The 21,918-nt window shown below is 39.8% G+C and overlaps 1 protein-coding gene across 1 annotated transcript in view; it reads right to left on the bottom strand.

Annotated features, from left to right (window-relative positions):
* The window catches only part of LOC150084721 (uncharacterized), a 239,809-nt gene that overhangs the window by 181,219 nt on the left and 36,672 nt on the right, over positions 1-21,918 (bottom strand). The window contains exon 2 of the mRNA XM_090376333.1: positions 21,299-21,490. Coding sequence (XP_090232459.1) covers positions 21,299-21,418 — 120 coding nt within the window. The 5' untranslated portion in view covers positions 21,419-21,490. The remainder of the gene's footprint in view (positions 1-21,298; positions 21,491-21,918) is intronic.

The following is a 21,918-nucleotide window of genomic DNA, read 5'->3' as shown; positions in this document are numbered from 1 at the left end:
AAATTACATTTCAAACTTTTAGTGAATATTACGTTGTGCGGTATGCGCACTAAAGTGAAAACAATACTTTTATATATTATTAATTAGTAAGTTAATTAGTTATTAGGTATTTATTAATTGATAAGTTACCTACTAGTTATTAACTTATAAATGAATTAATTATTTACTTTTCACTTCTGTTAATCCCAGATTAACAGAATGGAAAAAACTCATTTTTATGAAGGTGGCTGGAATTGAAAAATGTTTATTTCTCAGTCTTAATCTCCGTTGGAAGGAGATAAAAGTCGGCAATGAATCGGGTAGCAATGAATATGTAGTGAACCTTTGCGTCATGTGGTATACAAAATCTTTGAGCACCTCATCCAGTGTATTAGCATTATGGATATCTGGGAAAAATATAAATCGAACACAATTTTATTTCACAATTATCTTGGGTTATCCATAGCCGAAATGTAAATTGTTTGTGGCATTTTCTGACAGTATGAATGAATCCTAAGTATGGCGAATGCGTGAAAAACAAAGTTTCCAGTTCAACCTTTGCACATCTAATTCCATCGATATTCGGAAAGATTAAATTCTATATGGCTACTAATTTCTATATTACATAGAAATTAGTAGCCATTTGCAAAATTTATCAAGTTTTTGGAAATATTTATAATTCCGAACTTATTTCCTTTATTTTTTAAAAAAATATATTCAGTTTTAAACGGATTTTCACAACATATTGCTAAGAATTGATCCATTCCTGTATTTAGAATCAAAAGTTGTCATAATGAAACAATTTTTGCATCCTTTTTACAGTGAACTTCCAATTTCCTTCCTTCCATAATAGATGACTAGTCTTGTGCACAAAGTATTTTGTATATAGTCAGGAGTCAATCTGGGTGTTGTGCCTACTGAAAAATCGGAATAACTTATGAGGCAGCCCCTACTTGCCAATCCTGAGATCGGATAACTACAGCCACGGATTTAAGAGGCCCCAAGAATACCTCCAGTCACTAACGGAATTTGTACCCAGACCTCTCCAAACGACTAAGTGGAAATCCGCTATTTATTGTTACGGAGAACCTTTTTAGAATGAAGATAAAATAATTTTAAAATAATTAAATGAAAGATAACTACAAAAAAAAATTAATTTAAGAAAAAAAAATCGAAGCGGCAGAAATGAAACTCAGCGTACATTACTTAACCTTAGTCCTACTTTAATGATGTTTCCGTTTTTGTACGTACTTTGCTTAATGTTGAAGAAAATTCGCTCTGATTTGTCACAGTACGATTAGCTGTTTGTTAGTTATTCTAAATATGGTCGATGGATAGCGTGTGAAGGTTTTTTTAACGTTTAATATAAACGCTAGTGTGCTGTGCCACATAATCGGTCAAGAGCTGCTGGTTTCGGAAAGTAATTTCATTTCGAGGGCTTAAATGTTGACTTTTCTTGGCAGCATATATCAAGTAAAGGTCAGCGTTTTTGCATATAACAAACTCTCACCTTTCCTCCAGCTGCAGCAGCCAACTTGTCGCTAACAACGGGCTTGCCTTCGCCAGTTTCATTTAACTGTAGTATACGACAGGCAATCTTTCATATGAGTACTGTAATCACGTAACTGAGAACAAGCGTGACTATGTGTCCTATAGACCAAAACGCGGCTACCTTGGGCGGAGTCGTGAACAGCACAGGTAGAAAGTAGAGATATGAAGGTAGACGGAAGTTTGGAAGAAAAATCATATGAAGATTTCGTGCAAACAGTGCCATTTCTGACAGTTGTGAGAATGTGCTTTAAAACTTAGTAGTTCTTGCACGTAAGAAGAGGGGGGGGGATAAAAGTAGAAATGACTCACTGTGCTTATATATATAGGGATGTATTACCTTTTATCTGTATCCGATTTAATACGTTTAAAATTATTATGAATTGCACATACGCCCTTTATTAGGTTATAAATAGCATAAAGCTAAAGTAATGTTTTATTCTACTTGCCTTTGTAAAAGGGGCGTATTTTGAGATTATCTTCAGTTTATACATGAGTCTTAGCCGAATAAAATAAACACCACATGAGTTCCCAAAAAGTCGTGTAAAAGTGACATCATTAACATTTATTCTTGTCAAGACAAATTTTACTGCTAACCTCTCTATTACTGATGTTGATAATTATATTAATAAGAGGAGCAGTTTATCACCTGAGAGTACATGGACAGGATTTAGGTATTCCACCTAAATAGCTTTAATGGAATGGAGAGAACACAAATTTCAATAAATGCATAACGTATAAATAAATTTAAGTCAAAGCATATAAAACAAAGTGCAAAACAGTGACTAACGGTTATTCTCTAGAATAGCGGTTCTCTAAGTGTGGTCCGCGGATCCCTGGGGTTTCCCGAGACCCTTTCAGGGGGTCTGCGAGGTCAGAAATAATTTCATAATAATACTAAGTCGTTATACTAAGACTTTAGGGTCCTCAATAATTTCTAAGAGTGTAAATGGGTCCTGAGACCAAACGGTTTGAGAACCGCTGCTCTAGAATAATCTTTTGGAGGTTATTTTTTATTCACATACTCGTAGTAGCAAAAAAGTACACAAAACATGAAAACAAAGTAAGGACAAGCACAATAAAAATGGTCACATCTTAACATTTCAATTTGAATTACAGATAATATAAGCAAAGACGAGTGCAGTGATGACATTAATGCAATGTGGCATGCATACAGAAGCAACGAAGATATTCAAGTACTATACTTGGTACCTTTAGTAACTAGAGTACTTGAACACTCCTAGGCTGAGGATTTTATTCTTCTAGAGTAGTGTATATCTTGTTTTCTGATTACTGTATATTTCGAGTTCCATATGTTTTTCTTCCATGTGATATAAAATAACCTGTCATTTCTAGTATCGTAACAGCTGTAATAGGAGTATCAGTACCCCTTTACTATCTGAGGCGGTCTGTTCTTATCAGTTTTAAGTGGTAAGTCTGTTCTCAGAACTGGTTTCTGAATTGTACTGCACTGTAGCGTATTGTTGATCACATTCGAATCGCTTCATCGCTGATAATTTTTTTTTTTTTTTTTTTCGTGGTTATAGGTGATGGTCATCATGCAGCAGAACTGTTTTCTGCTATCTTACATGGAACTGATAAAATCGTATGGAGTCAAAGAATGTTCGTAGGCCACTTAGGGTGAGCGAAAGTTTGAGTAGTTTTTTAAGTTTTTTTTTTCTTTAGTGACCATTCATAAATTGCATAAAGCTATGACATAAAATTATGGAAGTTAAAATAAAACGTTACAGTGCATTATGGGAGGAGATTGCCAACAAATGTAAGTTTTTCACAAAAAATGACTTGAATATTTAGTGATGCAGTAATGGAAGAGATAAAAGATCTTGATAGTGTTATAGGGAAGGTTGTTCAAAAAAGTTAAAATGCGTTACGTAATTTGTGAATAATCTCGCTGAGAAAATAAAGTTTATCAGGCAAAAACAAATAAATAAATAAAATAAAATAAATAATTTCAAGCGCTGTTAACAGGATCTGGTGTCTTTGATTATCAAAAGCTATTAATTTGTCAAGGAATCCAGCGCAGAATGATTAAATAAGGCAAGAGTCGAGGAAAGCGCTGCAATGGAGGCCAACCATGAATGAGTGAGAGAGAGAATGGAATATTACCTACAGTGATCTACTCCTAGTAACGTCGTATTTGGTATATGGGGGGGAAAGCAACGATATCATTGCTATATTGGATGACCCTGATTTGATGTGATCTGGACGAACTTTTATGATGTCACGAACAATGGTGAACTATATTAGAGAAATAAAATGTAGGAGTATACCGAACAGTTCAAGAGAAAGTTGATTATAAAATAAAAATTTACAAAATAACTATAATTGAAACTCATAAAATCAATTAACATACTGCATAAAAGCTTTAAAAAAAAAAAAATATATATATATATCAAATTAAAACTTCAGCTTTTCGCTCCACCGCTGGGGTATGTAGCTTTTATAAACTGATTTAAAATGTGACTAGCGATGGTTTTATACTGAATGTGAAGATGTATAGATCAACACGTGTGCTAATACGAGTTATGCAATGGGGTGGGGGGGGGTTGCAGAAGGAGAGTAACACGAAGAGGAGTAAATAAGGCGTGGAAGACAGAAAGAAAAAGAAGCTATGGAGTGGAGGAAGAGAGGGGAGGGGCTAGATGGGTAGAATGCAGGGGCGTCTGCTGACTCCACACAACACCAGGGACTCAAAAATAAGGTACATGCACGTACCACGATCCCTATTAATTGAAGCCCCAGTGAGATTCTAACCAGTGGCTGATCGTTTTGGCTGAGGGCATAACTATTATGTGGGTATCAAATGCGAGAATAAATGTAAATTCAGGAACGGTAGTTGCAGGACAGATGTGCGGAAGTTTGCCTTCAACCAGCATGTAGTTGATTGATGGAACAAACTTCCGTCTGTTGTGGAAATGGGAAGTGAATAGTTTGAAGAAAGAAGTAGACAAACTGTTGGAGGGGGGAGGGCAGGTGATGTGGAAAGTTTTTTTATTTTATTTTATTATGCTGTATTAGCTTGCTTCTTTGTATAATTTGCTATTACTAATATTAATAGCTTGGCATGAGCTTATGCTTCTCCTACAAATAATGCATGGCTTTTGCTGACTGGGCGAAATCAGCCTCTCTGTTACCAACACGGTGACTTTATTCAAGGCTACAAGCCCAAAGCATATATTTCTGTTTTAGTTTTACTGTAGTATATATTTTTAACGTTTTTATGCAATTATAGTTTAATCGATTTTATGAGTTTCAGTTGTATTTGTTTTGTAAAATTTTTATTTTATAATAAACTTTGTTTTGAATTGGTTGGTTTTTGCAAGAAGTCATATGTATCCAATTCTTGGGCTCGGGGGCTTCTTCAATCATTGGGTATATGGTGTTGTTTCTCATTGCTATGATGGTTTCTTTAATTGAGAAGATTCGAATTTATTATCAAAAAACTTGTATTCCGACAAAAATGTCATTATTTATAAACTTATACTTCTCCTCTGTGTGCCATCTCCTAACGGAGGTCGGCGACCACGGCAAATGTCTCTCTCTCTCTGTCAGCCCTGAACAGCTGCTTGGTGTTCAGTCCTGTCCAATTCTTAATGTTATCAGGTCACGATGTATGTCTTCTCCTAGGCTTTCTTCTTTCTTTCATTCTCCCCTCAATAATTAGCTGTGGAATTGCGTATTTGTTGTTCCTCAACAGTTGTCCAAGATATGCCGTTTTTCTTTTCTTTATGTCCTTCAGCAATTCCCGGGTTTTTCCAATTCTCTGCAGGACACTCATTAGTCACTCTTGCCGTCCACGGTATCTTTAGCATTCTTCTGTATGTCCACATTTCAAATGCTTCTAGTTTTTTCGAGGTGTTAGTTTTCAGTGTCCATGTCTCGGACCATACAACAAAACTGACCAAACGTAACATCTCATCAATCGAATTCTAAAGTGGAGATCCAGGTTTCCATTTCACAATGCAGGGCTCATTTTAAGAAAATACTGCCTGGCCATTTCAATTCTTGCTATTATTTCCATATCCGGTTCGTTTTTGTCATTGATCCAACAGCCTAGATATTAAATAATAAATTTTCTGTTTATACTCCGGGACGACCAAACGGTCAGAGGAGTTCACAAGATAGACAGAATACAAGAAACAGCACCGTATTCAGCAGTCACGGGCTTGAACCCCGGTCACTCAAGGCACGTGTACTTATATACCCGCGCGCCTGACCACTAGGCTACGGCGGCCTTGATTTTGTCGACTCTCTCTATCAGCCTTCCGTTTAACATGAGGGGAGGTATTGGCATTGCCCCTTTAAGGACCATGAGCTTATCCTCCTATGCGAGAAATCCATAATTTATAAGTAAATTTTAGATTTCTCTTTCCCAAGTGCAAAACAAAACCTTATAGTATTTAGAAGTATTAAACATTAGTTGTCATTTTTCAGAGCATATCTAAAATCGATACAATTCATTCTGAAGGAACGTTCCCTGATTCAATGTCATGAAGGAAGTTAGAAATATGGGATGGGGCAGAATGGATCTCTGAAGAATCACACTGGCCCACCTGAAGAATATTCATTTATTACTACTCTTTGTTTTCTATGTTTTAAAGTTTAGACAACTCCTGATCCAACAAGTTTTCAAGTGATTCCAGTTAACTGGAATTACTGCTAAGATCCTTAATTTCCATTCTGACTTACATATCTTCGGCTTGTTGCTAATTGTCAACTTAAATTAATTCCTGAGCAACAAGTATGCACAGACATTTTTCCCATGACATCCTACCATCGTTATCTTGTGAAACTGTATTTACTCTTCCCTTTTACTTTTAGAATAATATTCTGTGTATTATGTATGTGTCCCCTGACTTTTAGGATAATATGCTGTGTATTATGCGAGTATGTGCCTTTTTCGTCGATTTCAAAATTTATATACACCTTCCTTTCTTTATAAGACGATGCAGCTTTATTTTATAAACAATCTTTTGCGCGTTTACACATTTGTAATGCTAAATTAGAGTATGATTTACAGTTGACTAAGTTTATTGTGTTTAAACGAATGACATAAAAATACAGTTGTGCATGAAATTAGCAATCATACTCATACTCAGACAGCTTTCTTCATCATTCAGGTTTTAAGACATGCAGCAGGTATTATAACTATAAATAACTTCAGCTACAGACAAATCGATCCAACTTCTATCAGATAAAATCAAACAACGCGGCTAGAAAGGAAGTACGATATCCTTAAATATTACTACTGGTGACAGGCTGATGGGGTCATTGACATCGTGATTGAAGGGGTGTCTTAAATAGTCCTTTAAGAATAAGTTTCGTTAAGTACTTTCTGAATGTTCCTTTATGTGGCGAATAGTTTTCTGCTTCTTTCTTTTTCGTAGCTAGCATTTAACCTTCACACAGATAAAAAGATTTTGATATTTTATGATAATCATACTTTACGGCTCATTTACCTGTTGTCAATGCTGAGTAAACTACTCGAGCGACTTCTTCACCAGAAAATAGAAACACACTATCAGGAAGCTGGACTCCCATCACCGAACCAACATGGATTCCGGAAATGGCGCTCCACTGTGGATGCACTCGAAAATATCATCGAAGCGGGTAAAAATTGTGACCGCAAATATTTCCTAGTTATATCCATCGACTTCGCGGGAGCCTCTGACTCCCTATGGTGGCCCGGCGTCCTGGGAATGCTCCGGAGAGCTCGAGAGCTCACATACCTGGTAACCTATATCGATGCATCAAATCCTATCTTATGGACAGAGAAATCATTATTAGTGCCCCGTACTGCCGCCGTCTTTCCAGGCCGATCTACAGCAGTTGCCCTCGCGGGTCTGTCCTCTGGAACCTAGTCCTGGACGATTTTCTTAACCTTGACCTTCAGGGTGTTGGGACTCAGGCCCGTAAATGACCTGGTCCTGATGCTTGCATCTAACAGCAGGGTCCAAATGGAAACTATGGCAAACAAAGCTATTTTCACCCTACAAGAATGGGCCAGCCAAAATTTTCCTCATCTCGCCAGAGAAGACAAGCTCAATTCTCCTAAAAGGCTTTCTAGACCTAAGAAGGCACCCACAAATCAAGGTCGGAGGGACAACCATAAAGCTCAAAACTGAACTCAAATATCTCGGTTTGGTTCTGGACAAGAATCTCTCGTACACGCCGTACCTCTGCTATCTACGAACCAAGGTAAGAAAATTTTTGCACTCATTGCAAGGGTTACCCGGAGGGACTGGGGCCTGAAAAGGAAAACGCTCTCCCTCTTTTACAAGGCCGTCTTCGTCCCGGTACTGGCCTACGTAGCTGGTGAGTAAAAAGGCGACTACGGTAGTGAATAGACGCGAGGTTGAAACATTTCACCGCTCAATTCTGCTAACGATCACTAGAGCGTGTTGTGCAGTCAGCAGCCACACGCTCCAGGTTCTCGCAAGTACTCTTCCCCTGGACCTGGAAATTGTCCGCTGTGGGCTGCTTTTTCAAAAGGGAGAACAACCACTTGCATTGGCTTCAATACAGACCCAACAAGCAACAAGACCCTGGAAAAGGCACGACTCATGACATTCCTGAAACAAACTTGGCAGGACAGATGGTCAGCCTTGAAAAAAGGCACAGTTACCACAAAATTCATCCGTGAGATTAATCTGGTATATCTGCATCCTCCGGCCTGGTTTTCGCCTGGACTGCACACTATGTATCTCCAGACTGGACATGGCTGTTTCAGAAAAAAAAACTGACTTTAGAATCTCGGAAACACCGCAATGCTCCTGCGGGAAAGAGGAATCGTGGGAGCACCTCATACACGACTGTGAAATCTATGAAGACCTGTGATGCCAGCTAGTCACAAGGATCCACTCTCTACTCCGAAACCAGGCACACCTAATAATACAGGAAGAAGAATACTACAGTGCATTCACCTAATTTGCTCAGGACCTCTTTTCACGACAAAGATCCCTACCACCTCCATAACATCTAGTGATCTATCGACTCTGGCCGACACCCCAACACTAAATGAAGACGGAATTGCACAGTCGTGTAACAACAGTAGCCTACAAAGACAATATCAGGAACAGATAACCATGGCGCAGCAAGCCCAAGGATTCCAAACTCAAAACTCCTGGAAGATTCTGTCCCACGACTCACGAACAGAACTGCAGAATTCCACCTGATTGCCAGTTCCTGAACCCCCATAACAGACGCTCACTAACTGTAAACTCAACCACTGAACATCGACGTACAAACTGGAACTGTCAATGGACTCCAACAAACTTACCGGAACAAGGACTCCCAAATGAATGGACCCCCTGTCTTCAACACGACACTGAACTGAAAGCACAAAACACGACCAACAAACCGATAAGACAGAGACATGACCGTACGCTGACTGGACCTGGGTGCCACAAGTATGACACCAGAACAGTACAGTCAAGCGATACACTGGATTAGACTGATAAAATCAACTCACCAGATCATACTTTCACTGGATTGGGTTACCTGATATGACCCACTGGATTGAACTACTTTCCAACCCACCAGATTGGACTAGAAGAATCTGGACTACGTGATGTGACTTCCCCTTGCAGTTATACCGCCAAAGCGCCCACTGTCGATCTAATACCAGTGCTCCCTTGCATGGCACTTTCTTTACACCACCTGGGAGAGGGAACCGGCTCTCTGTCTCCTCCCCCTCGTCCCCTATTTTCTTCCTCCTGCTGGGGCATGGGCCTGCCCCATTGGTATTCCCAGGGGGTCACATTCCCTATCGATCTCCTACTCTGACTTTCACCCCTCAGTCTTCAGTCTCCCCCCCTCTACTCTGTCTAAATCAACAACGAATGTCCCACACAACTAAAATGTAAAGCATCCAAATTAAAGCGCAAACTCTCTCTCGGCCTCTCTCAACTCTAACAGCGTCTTATCCCTTCTTTCTTTCTTTTTTTTTTTTTACAAATAGGTCCTGGCCACTGAAATCTCAGGAAACTAAGTGGCAGGACCTGCCAGGGTACTTATCTAAAAATAGCTGGTGTGCCTGGTCTACCTCCACGGGGCTTAGTATGGGCAACATTGGGCCTCAGCAGGGGTCTAGCGGCTAAATGGCCAGATGCACAACGGTACACGACACTACACCCCCACAATATCCACACACACACACACACACACACACATTTAGATCTCTGGCCTTTATGCATACTGTAACACACGACAATGTATACTACGCGGAGATGGGAGAAACCCCTGGTGCCGTTAGACCCTAACACACTTTTCATTTACACTTTACTAACTCTGGCGTGCTCCCCGTGGTAGTACAGTGATTGTAACCACCATACACCCCACACCAGGTGGAAAAGGTTCTGATTCGAATCTTTTCAATGACTTGGGAAGTTTTTTTGGGATTTTTCCGATGTTTTTCGTTGGTCGGTCTAAGATGAGGATAGTAAGGTTTCTTACTATCCTCAGTAAGTCTATAGTAAGTCGTGTTTTTCACCCATCAAAAACGCGAGTACTGGATGAGGTTGGCCAAGCAGACAAATCACATCTCTGCGATCATGAGGACTGACATAATTGAAATCTGGTCCAAAATGAAAAGTATCATCCTACATTTGCATATCGACAACGAGAAACTAGACGCCAAAGTAGAGTTGCTCGTTTCAGAACGGGAAAATCAAATGCAACAACGTCCCCTTTCTTACTCTGAAGCGTTGAGGATTGGTACACGACAGTCAACCCTAACTTCTAAGGACCAGAGGAAAATTATTAAAAAACAGAGAAAAGGGTACCAGAAGCCCATGTTATCCTGCTGAAACCAACTGAGAATTCCAGGTTGGAAACGAGTGAAGGATATCGTAACCTCTGTAGAGTAATCATGTACTCTAACCTTAAAGAGCACATGAAAACTCTGAAAATAAAAAGTATGAGAAAGACTATAACCCAGGCCTCGTCATCGAAACTACCACCAAGGAGGAGGAGGCAATCTCATTCTACAGACCCTTGTATTCTTTCTATTGGGCTGAAGGCGGAAACGCCTAAATGCAAGAGCCTCACAATTGTCTTGTTCGACTTTGCCTGACGTAGTCGATGGTCAGCAGGACCAGATTTAAACATTTTGTGGCCCTAAGCTATAACATGTATGAGACCCTTCTCTCTTATAGTTCACCTGTGACAATATTAAAAAAGTATTTCTTAAGATGAAGGCCCCCTTGTAATGTGAGGCCCTAAACTGTAGCTTGTTTAGCTTGTGTGTAAATCCAGCCCTGATGGTCAAGAGTGCGAGTGCAGCAGCACGCGCTCTTTGAGTGGACCGGGGTTCAAGCCCGTGACTGCTAAATACGATTAAAGTTTGTATTGATGATTTATTGTAAACTCTACTGACCTAATGGTCGTGTCACAGTATAAACAAAAATTTTTGATTTTTTTGACAAAGTGATCATAAAATAAAATAAATTCTGTTTATACTCCGCGACGACCGAACGGTCAGAGGAGTTCACAAGATAGACAGAATACAAGAAACAGCACCGTATTCAGCAGTCACGGGCTTGAACCCCGGTCACTCAAGGCACGTGTACTTATGCACCCGCGCCCCTGACCACTAGGCTACGGCGGCCTGGTGGAAGAACTTAAGAAAAATCTTTTATAAAAATCTGCAAGCGTACCTGAAGGAAGAAGACGTGGATTTAAATATAATCCCAACGTACTTGTACCAAGATCGTCTGTGCTGTAGCACAGTGGTATCGTCACCGTCCTCCCCACACCGGGTGGAAAAGGCCCGGGTTCGAATCCCGTCGATGACGCGAGGAACTTTAATGGGCTCTTTCACTCCGTGGCTGTGTTAGTCGGTCTCAGTCGTTGATAGCAAATTTTTTTCCCTGGCAACTCGGGTTTTTCGTCCAGAAAAACAGGCAAATCGACCAGAAAAAACAGGCAATTTACAGACATAATACACAATGCACGGCGATTAATTTAATTATTTAATTAACTTAAAATAATAGTTTGGTTTGGTACTGTACTAAGAGTAGGTCGCCCAATATGAAAATTGGATTGTGGAGTTGTCTTCGAGGACGTGGAAAATCCTAAGCCAGCAATAGAGTCTTCATAGGTTGAGGGAGCCATCGGATTAAAGAGCATGCGTTTTGGTCCCCAGGTGTTTTCGTTGCCTGAAATTTGGGCACACAACACATACATACAACGATCAAGAATCTACCTGTGTCCACTGTGCCCAACGTGGCCATGCATACAATACATGCCCTAACAAGGATCAACTTGCAGTGGTGCTGAAACTGCAAAAGTAACGAGTTTCCTTACCAGCACTCCATCAGGGATGTTAACTGCCACATACCTCAATGCAAAGCGCACATACCAAAACAGCACCAATTATGAATATACACCAAGCACCAAGGCCTTCCCAAGAGATAAAATGTTTACATATTAACGCACAATGATCGCAAACGGTTGTAGATCAGCTTTAGCTCAAGGCACAAAAGGAGAACGTCGACATTGTCCTGTTACAGGGAACTTATACCCATATGGGAAAAGTAAGGGATATCCATCCTTCTAAAGAATAATACAATATTTATACTGAAAATCAGTGGGCTGCAATTGCAGTCAAAAACAAAAGTTACTGTTACCAAAGTCTCACCTGTATGCACTCCCTTTAGTGTCTGCACTCACATCACAACAACTCTGGGATCCCTCCACATCCTCTCTGTCTACTCCAGGCATGGCGCCAACATCGCGACGGTCATAGACATCATCCAAACCGCACTGGAAATATTCATACTCATTGCTATGGATGCAAATTACAGCTGGCATCAATGGCACAGATAGCAGAACGCCTGACCGAGCAGAAACATGCAATGTTGAGTGGCTGGGAAATTTCATCTTATTCTCGAATTTTGAGGTCCTAAACCAACCAGAGAACTCTCCAATCTTTAGCAGTACCCTCTGAGAGAGTACATTGACGTCTCCCTTTCCATTTCAGCTTAGTGACGTAGTGTTTTGCGGAAGGCGCTACCGGTGGTTTCCCACATCTGCACCATGGTACTTTGTGAAGAAGTACAGAATCTCTACAAAAGCCAGAAAAAGTGTAGTCTGGTTCTGTCAGAGTAGTGTTACGTTTTGTTGTTGTTCCTCTGGCTTCTTGGCCGCAGGGTCCCTAGTGAGACCCCGCGTTGCCCGCCGCCACCACCACTGGGAGTTGAGCCAGGCTGCCCATCGTACTCTGGCTGCCTTCCGCCAAGGTCTCCTGAGCTTCATGACGGAAACAAAGTTAAAAAATAGGAGAAAATGAAGAATGGGACATAGAAGGGATTAAAGGGGTCAGAGTGTGGGTGGATAGACAGGTAAGAGTTGATCCACCCAAGTTTAGACGAAATGAGTGATTAGGGTGAGGGCTGAAAAGTCACAGGAGCAGATACTCCTGTGTGAGTGCCATTGGCCCTCAGCTCTGCTAATCCCGCACTCCCATGAGTGCCAGCAGTCCCGCACCAAGGATGGTGCCAACAGAAATCCTACCTATAATTGGTTAGCGTGAACTTTGCGAATCCCGCACTCGAAGGTTATCAGCCATCCTGCACCTAAGATATCAGTAGTATATCCTATCCTAAATAGGTTTGCTTCAGTAACTTACCCTTAATACCATTTTGCTCCAATTTGTACAATAGTCTTCCATGCGCAACAGTGTCAAAAGCTTTCCTGAAATCCAAATATATGATACAAAATTATTTTTTGCATCCAGTTCCTGTGTAACCACATCATAATATCCTATCAAATTTGTCAGACAAGACTTTCCGTTAACAAACCCATGCTGTGTCTGAATTATTGCTGCAGTCTTGTCTAGATGATCCTGCAATGTATCTTTAACAAGTGACTCCATTATTTTACCCAGAACAGAAGTTAAACTAACTGGTCTGTAATTACTCGTGTCACCCTTCGATCCCCCTTTGTGAATTGGTGATACATTTGCACATCTCCAGTCCGTGGGAACCTCCCCTGAGTCCAAGGATGCTCTCATAATTATGGCTAGGGGTTTGCTTGGTTGCTTTGCTGCCTCCTTTAATATAACTGGACAGATCCCATCCACCCCAGGTGCTTTTCTTATGTTTAACTTCAACAATTTCTCCTCCGCTTTGCTCTCAGTTATTACAAAATCATTAAGCAACCTGCTACAATTTGATAACCTTCTGGCATTTTCAAACCTTAATAATTCCTCATGTGTGAATGTAGATGCAAAATACTCATTCAGTTTGTTTGCTATCCTATCCTTTTTACAAAGCATGTTTCCCGTTTCCTGACAATAGAGTCACCAACAACTACTAGTTTTTGTGGGACCAGCGCATTCTGCCTTGGGGGTTGCCGCTGTGTTGCGTGATGACCAAGTGCAAACTCTGGCGTTGATGTGGGCAGCTGAGAGCTAAAAAGCGATGTGTTTGCCTTTTTATTTACATAATTGTTATTTTATATTGTACTTTATACTTAGTCTTATAGTTACGCTGTTATTTTTATTTTAATTTAGATAAAGAGTTTTTGTGGATTACTACACCTATCCTGTTCCACCTATCATAAAGGATAGGTGGAACAGGATAGGTGTAGATATAAGGAATGCAGAACTTGAATTTGGGGAGTACAATGTGTACAGAAAGGATAGAAAGGGAGGAGGTGTTATGCTGTTAATTAAGAAAAACATGAAATCAAAAGAAGTGCACCCAGTTGATATAGATGAACAGTGCACTGTTGAGTCAGCTTGGTGTAACATAAGCACTGCGAAAGCAAAAATAAGAGTAGGAGTGCGTTATAGGCCTAATGACTCGAATGAGTACAATGTACAGTTGTACAGAGAAATAGAGTGGGCTAGTAAATCAGAATGTCTTATAATGGGGGATTTTAACTTCCCAGATATTGACTGGAACTTGTGCATTGGTCACTCACACACTAGTCAGACTTTTGTGGATTTATTGGATGATTGTTTTCTGCAGCAGCATGTTCGAGAGGCAACCAGAGAGACTAATACTCTTTATCTGGTTATCAGCAGTGGTCATTCGTGTATTAAGAATTTGCAGATAAAGGAACCACTAGGTGGCAGTGATCACAGTGTACTGATGTAGGATTTAATTAAAGATTTAATTACCATCAGGTAAAGGAAAGGATTTTTGCTTCCGTAAAGGTGAGTACGATGGTCTCAGAAAGTTTTTAAATTCTGAGGTATTAGTATTAGTATTAGTAACGGCCGCATGGTACTGCTGTACTTAGGATAAGGTCTTGTTGATGGTTACTGTGGCGTTTTTTGCTTCATCGGTCAAATTTATTTTTGTGAAGAACTTTAAATCATCTGCATATGATATCATATCTGTTCTATTGTGTATTAGCGGGTAGATGATAGCTGTGAAAAGAATTCCAGACAGGACTCCTCCTTGTGGAATGCCTGCTTGTATTTGCCTAGTACCTTTGCTTTCCTATGTACATTAGGATGATTCTATTCTGAAGAAGGGATGTCAGAAACTTCAATGCTGGGCCTGTGATGTGATAGTAATTTCGAAGGAGTTTGAGCAAGGCTGGGATGTGAACACTATCGAAGCAGCTTGTAGATCAAGATACGTGGTTGCCATTTCTTCTTTCCTCCTAAAGTTGTCTCAAAACAAAGATGCAATTTTGTAGTTAACGTTGTCTGACACTAAGCCCTCGAAATGAGTGCGTGTTTTACTGACAGCCTCCCCTCCCCACAAACTTGACTCGGCAGTGAAGCAGCCTACACAGGGTACCCGTGCTTGCTGACACCATGCTGTTCCCCACGTGGCATGCAGGATTTGCTGACACTGGTTGCAGCTGATCTGGCCAGTATGGGATTTTCTCAAATGCACCAGTAACCATAACGGCAATTCCCCCGCGCCCCATACGGCACTCTGATCCTATGACTTTACATTCCCTTAATGCCTAGCATTGCTTCTCCCCACCTTCCATCCCCAAATTTTCAGCTGGTTGCCCCTGTCATCCTAAATCAGTGGTTTTCAACAGGGGTGCTGCGTCACATTAGGGTGCCGCAACAACATTCCAGGGGTGCCACGTAATTTGGGTTTAAGTTACTTAAACTTAATGTTTTTTAAATATTTATATGTTTATTTCATTATAAAAAGGTGTACAGTATCTTTTTAATTTTGTGGTGATCTATAATTGATGTTTACTTAGTACCTCTATAAAAATTATATTATTGTAATAACTATCATATAACATATTTTTAAATAATATATATATATATACACACACACAGAATCGGATCTAACAGGCAGAAAATTGAGTAGGGGGTGCTACAAAATAAAATAAATTACTTAGGGGTGCCGTTATTAAAAAAAGGTCGAAAACCACTGTCCTAAATCTTTTCCTAAACAGTTCCCGCCCATCGGGGGAAGCCCATCCTCCATGGGCTAAAATTTTAAAATAAGAAATTTGCAGAACCCCTTTTTGGGGCCCTCCCTGGCAAGCGCAAGCTATACCCAGGGTTCGCTCCAGACAGAGACTTTATCTACACCCTACGCCTGGCCACCTCCCCAAGGTGCTGGATGGTAACGGGGGTAGCACCAGGGGCTCCGCAGCTAAATGGCGGGAGGAAGAACACACCAACACTACATTACACAATAAATGTACATTCTCTGGCCTTTACAGAGTTTTGTACTGCAATATAGAGTATACTACGCGAAGTTGGTGGGAGGGAAGTCATGCGGCAAATTAATTGCCGCATGACGATCGTATAAAACTGGCATACCAGATAATATGTAGCATTACGACTCAACTAGTCGATGCAGCAAAACAACCAAGTGACCCCTGACATAAATATACCCAACGGAAGAAGTTTAAGAAATAAATTGCATACCGGGTCGTTCACGAAAAATCCCTAATACCGTTGAATCTCTTGATTCCGAAAAATCACTCTGGAATCAAATAATTTAATCCTTGGATTCCCCCTCTCCCAAATGGGTTATCTAGTAACAGCTGCATTTGTTTTATATTGGGATCTCCCATGTTATATCCAATTTACCAGTATATTTAGTCGTATTTACCCTTAAATATGCAGGCCGAAATAAAAGCAAGTGGGTCAGAAGATTGAAATAAAGTTATACTTTTTCGTTTAAAATGAAAAACAGGTCATTATCTATCGTGGAAAAAGTAAATTGTGTTGTTAAAGAAACTCGACAGTTGATGTTCGGTGAAGTGAAACATTCGACTTCACTGCATAGGACGTAAAGAAGAGAAGAGTAAAGTTATATAAATGAAAAAAAAAAAAAAAAAAAGAGGAATGACCTAAGTGCACTGAATATTACGTTTTTCTTGATGTAATATATAATGTACAGTGTATCTTTTACTATATACAGTGCTACATACAATAAACTGTAATACAGAAGTAGACTGTCCTCCAACATGCATTGGTTGTTGTTGTTGTTGTTATTTGGTTTTTAGGAGAATTAGCAACTAAGGTTATATTGCTCCGGGGATATGCAGTGGTCATTCCCTGACCTTTCCGCATCCTCCGTATTTGGCTACATGCATTGGAACACTAAATGAAAAAACCCACATATGGTTAAAAAAATAAGAAATTTCTAATTTCGATTATGATCCCCAAACCCCTTAATCATACTATTAACCGTGAGTCATTTTCTCTGGATTTTTGGCCTATTAAAAATATATATTTTTAAAAAAATATTTATATATATTATATATAAAAATTCCTATCTTCATGATAGGAATTTTTATTGATTCTTCCCTTAAGGCTGCGGTTAGCTGCTACTTGAAGTAGGACTTCTTGCTTTGATTTGTCAATGTAGTGTTCGTTTGTATTGAGATCTGCGCTGGAAATGGCGAGTTTAACACATTCTTACATTCTTTCAAACCATTGTTGCGTTGATCTTTGTTGACGTGGAGCTTTGTCATGCTGATAGAAAGATGGCTCCTCTCCAAACGATTTACACTAGTACACTAAATTAGTCGAAATCCATCAAATATCCTGGATTGTCCAGTTTCGAATATGTTTTGTGGTTTTCAGGTTCGAATAAGCCATCTGTGGTTTTCAAGAGATACGCGCATCCACGACAGGAACCGATCTGGTCGATCATCAGTGTTTAGTAATAAAATGCTGAATAAGTCCACCAATATTTTGCGACCACCACAAAAATATCTCAGAAAACCTGCTTAGCAAACTAGATTGTCCAGTTGAAATGCATAGAAGGCTGTATCGTTTTTTAAGTTTTATCCTTATTGCATTCAAATTATGCGATAACTTATGATTACAGTATTGTCAATGATTTTGACATTCAAAATGGTGTTAACAGCTTATAAGGAAGGGTTTTATTTATTTATTTTTACAGAGTAAAGCTGGATTTATTTAAGTGAATATACCCAAAACAGTAGAAAAAAGAACCATGAGAAATCCAAAAATTTTTATAAGGCACCGTTTGAGGTGTGCTTTGTTGCTTGACATTTTGTGTGTCCTAATTTCTTACATTAACCAGGTGCTGAAAATACATTTTGTTATTGAATGAGAATAAACCTACCTGCTGGTTATAGAATTAAAGTAACAGGGCATATTGTCAATGTAACAGTGACAATGTTGGATGCAATGTGTTTGGAACAGCCCTCATATTAGAGGAAGAACTCTAGCAGCAGAATTTGAGGTGTTTCAAACACAACTGAACTGACCCTTCATGTTTCTAGAAACATAGTCGAAAGAGAATTTTTTTCTACACAAGAGAAGGTCACTTGCATGTATTTTTTGAATATATTTACTTAACCCACTGTGGATTTTTTGATTATCCTCATAATCGAAAACCATTGTACATTTAAGATTTTTCGGTTATGTTCATAATCGTATATGATTATGATAAGGTAGTTTCCCCTGGGAATGTTTGTTTTTTTTTAATACTTTTCATTTTTTTTTTTTTTTTTATTAAAGACAAGCCACTAAAATTTTAAAATTTACATTTATTTTGGTCGAAAGCAATGATTCCTCCTTGAAAGTTTCAGGGTTTCAGCTAGTTTTGAATAGACGCTGTCCAGTCAAAACATTATGACCCCACCTCCCCGTGTTTTAGAAATCTACCGTACTTGCCGCCTGATGGCACATATGTGACGGTGAGAAGAACCGGTAAATATGATACTGCAGGTTCGTGACATGCAGTTCATATAAAGTAATTGATCGACATAGGCAAGAACGTGATCTGATGGATTTCAAAAAAGGAATGATTGTCGGGTATTGGTTAAAGGGCAGAAACTGCGAATCTTCTGGGCTGGTCGGAGTGTTGTAGTTAAGGTGTTGCAAGAGTGGACGGATAGTGGATTGCATCAGTCGTCGGACCAATGGCGGGCACCCTTGCTTCATTAATGGTCGTGGTGAACGTAAGCTGTCCCAACTTGTGCAAGTCAGTAGACGGAAAACAGTGAAACGGTGAATGGACTTTAACCAGAGGACGACCAGCGGTGTTCCCAGGACCACGATCCACCGAATCCTCCATATGAGCTTCCAGATTAGGCGTCTGCTCAAGGTGTCCATGCTACGGCCACACATTTCCAACTACGCCTAAAGTTTATCTGAACGGTATCATTGACTCATTGACTAAAACAGTTGCCTTTTCCGATGGATCACGTTTCCTGCTATGCCGTGCGAATGGTAGATGGAGAGGTAAGACGAAAAACTGCGGAGAGAATCACTACAATGTCTTGGTCCAACAGAAACAGGCAGGTAACGCCAGTGTTTTGGTATGGGGATGTTTTTCTGGAAATCTCTTGGAGCCCTCATACCTCTAGATCACACTCTGAATGCTAAAAACTACATACCATTGTGCTGATCAGATACACCCCCTTCTGTGTTCTGTTCTGTTGTTTGGTTTTTAGGAGCATTAGCAACTAAGGCCATATTGCTCCAGTGATATGCGGTGGTCATTCTCTGACCTTACTGCATCATCCGTATTTGGTGATCACGGGCTCGAATCCCGGTCTAATTAAGAAGCGTGTGCTGCGCACTGCTGCTCCTGCCCACCTGGCTACGGAGGCGCCATACACCCCTTCATGGTAACTGTCCTGCCGGATGGTACAATTGTTTCAGCAGGATAATGAGTTCTGCCATGTTGCTGGTATTGTTCGAGAATGGTTCGCCGAAGTGACTTCCAGGTGCTGTCTTGGCTGCCGAATTTTCCCAAAAATGAATCCCATTGAACATCTCTGGGATTACGTGAATCGACAGATCCAGCATTTTGATCCTCGACGGACTATTTCAGATCTACGTGACACAGTCTTGGCGACATGGTACATCATACTTCCTGCAACGTTCAGAGGCCTTATAGATTCTGTCTCGTCGTGTGGTGGCAAGAGGAGGACAGCATTGGCTCTTCATCCGCCGTGGCATTCCCTGTTCTTTTCTGAATATACAGGTGGACATTTTGGCAGATCCCAGGAAGGAAAGGACAAGAATCTGGGATGCTTTGGTAAAAGTCTGGCAAGAGCGTTGGAGTGTTTGATAAAGGGCAGATTACACAAAATTTTTTCCCAGATTTAAGAAATGCAGCCTCGATAAAATTCAAATGGTTTGCCCCAAACTTACAAGCTATGTTCTTATTAACTAGTCATGGTTCGATTAATGCAAAGTTGCATGATTTAGGAATTAATAAAAGATCTAGTTGCCATTGTGGCGAAAGAGAATCATGGGAACATTATGTACAGCTGTGAGGAGTACTGCGATCTACGAATTGAATTGGTATCTCGGGTCTAATCTAAATCTTATGGCAGAAGGCTGCGAGACAATTCTAGTTGATAAACAGGAGAACTTCTTGGCTTTCCAAGCCTTTGTAACTGCAATATTTCTTAGGCGGAAGACTCTTCTGCATCTGGAAGCCTTGGATTTGTAATGCGGTATGGTGTATGCCGAATTACCTAGAATTCTGTGAAATCGTGGAGGCTTGAGTCTGCCATATCCACTGCAACTCCAGCTCTTTGTGCTGGCATTTCTGTTCTCCGCAGCTCCTTGTGCTGGAATTTCTGCTCTCGGCAGCTCCTGGCGCTGGTATTTCTCTTCTCGGCAGCCAGGAGCTGCCGAGAAGAGAGCTGCTGGCTTTCCAACAGACTGTGAACAGATGCAGATCTTTCCAATGAAGTTTGGACTTTGTCTGAAATTTAATTTTATGTATATTTTATTTTTTATGTAATTTGATTATTTTTCAATTTGTTCATATCAATCTTTTTTGGTCATGGCAGGTTTTTTTCCCTCCCTGTACTTGGGCAAACAGGAGAGGGAGTATATAAGAGTACTGCTAAATTTTGTGTAACTGACAGCGGGGTTGCCATTGGTTGGCTGGGACCGCTTTAAGAAATAAAATATCAATATCAAATTACGTAGGTGATCATAATGTTTTGACTGGAAGTGTCTAAGGGATTAATGAAGAACTAGAATACGAAATCTAACATTTAAGCAGAAATATATGTGAATTTAGTAAATTTAATCGTTCTGTTAATACACCTACTTATATTTTTTACGACTATGCCCGAACTTTAGACAACACTAATATAAAATCGTAGTGTAGCTGGAAAATGCCAAACCCACTTTAAGGCTGAATTTTATTTTAACATGCCATTTAATCATTCTATAACCATTTTATTTTCTCTGTAATTTATTTTAGGCTTAACAATCAATTTTTCTTTAATTTATCTAATTTCGTTTTGTTTAAACAACAAATTTAATTACATTATTTAATTGATGTGACTGTAATACACACACCTGATTTTCAAGGATTTTCTTTACTTCGATCTCTGAGCCTTGCTGACAGGCTGCCATTAGGCTGCTTGGCGATGCAGATGGAAGTTCCTGGTGTAATATCGGTGGCAAGATCGTTTCCATTTTTAATGCGGAACTAAACAACCAGAAATGCCGTTTAGAATGGTAGCCTTATATCGTTCATCATAGTCCAGGCTGAGAAAAAAAATAATAATAATAATTAAAAAACTATAAATATTCACTTTTATTTATTTATTTAATTATACTCGTATATATTTATTTACTCGTATTAGTCATATGGTGCAAGAAAGTCTAAGGATTTTGCTGTATTGGCCAAAAAGAAAAAGAAAAAAAAAGAAGAAAATAGGTGAATAATAATAAAATAAAATGCGTATTCAAAACAGACAAGCTAGAGACAATCATCAAAGGCATCTTTCTCTCGAGGCCGCGATGGTATCGCAGTCTGTCCAGCTGCAGGAAATTGTTACTGTTTGAGTACACTGTTCCCACAAACCAAACAACCGTCTCAGACCAATGACAGTCTTCCTCTACCTTTTATAGCTGTAATCAGGTTGCTCAATGGTGGTTAATACTTCCTGTGCATTTCTTTCCCAGTCTGAAAA

Source organism: Mastigoproctus giganteus, chromosome 6, assembly GCF_048544385.1.
Source record: "Mastigoproctus giganteus isolate SK-2022 chromosome 6, ASM4854438v1, whole genome shotgun sequence".
In the NCBI taxonomy this organism is placed as follows: Eukaryota; Metazoa; Arthropoda; class Arachnida; order Uropygi; family Thelyphonidae; genus Mastigoproctus; species Mastigoproctus giganteus.
The sequence above is the reverse complement of the archived record's forward strand: the minus strand, read 5'-3'. Positions and strand labels throughout refer to the sequence as shown.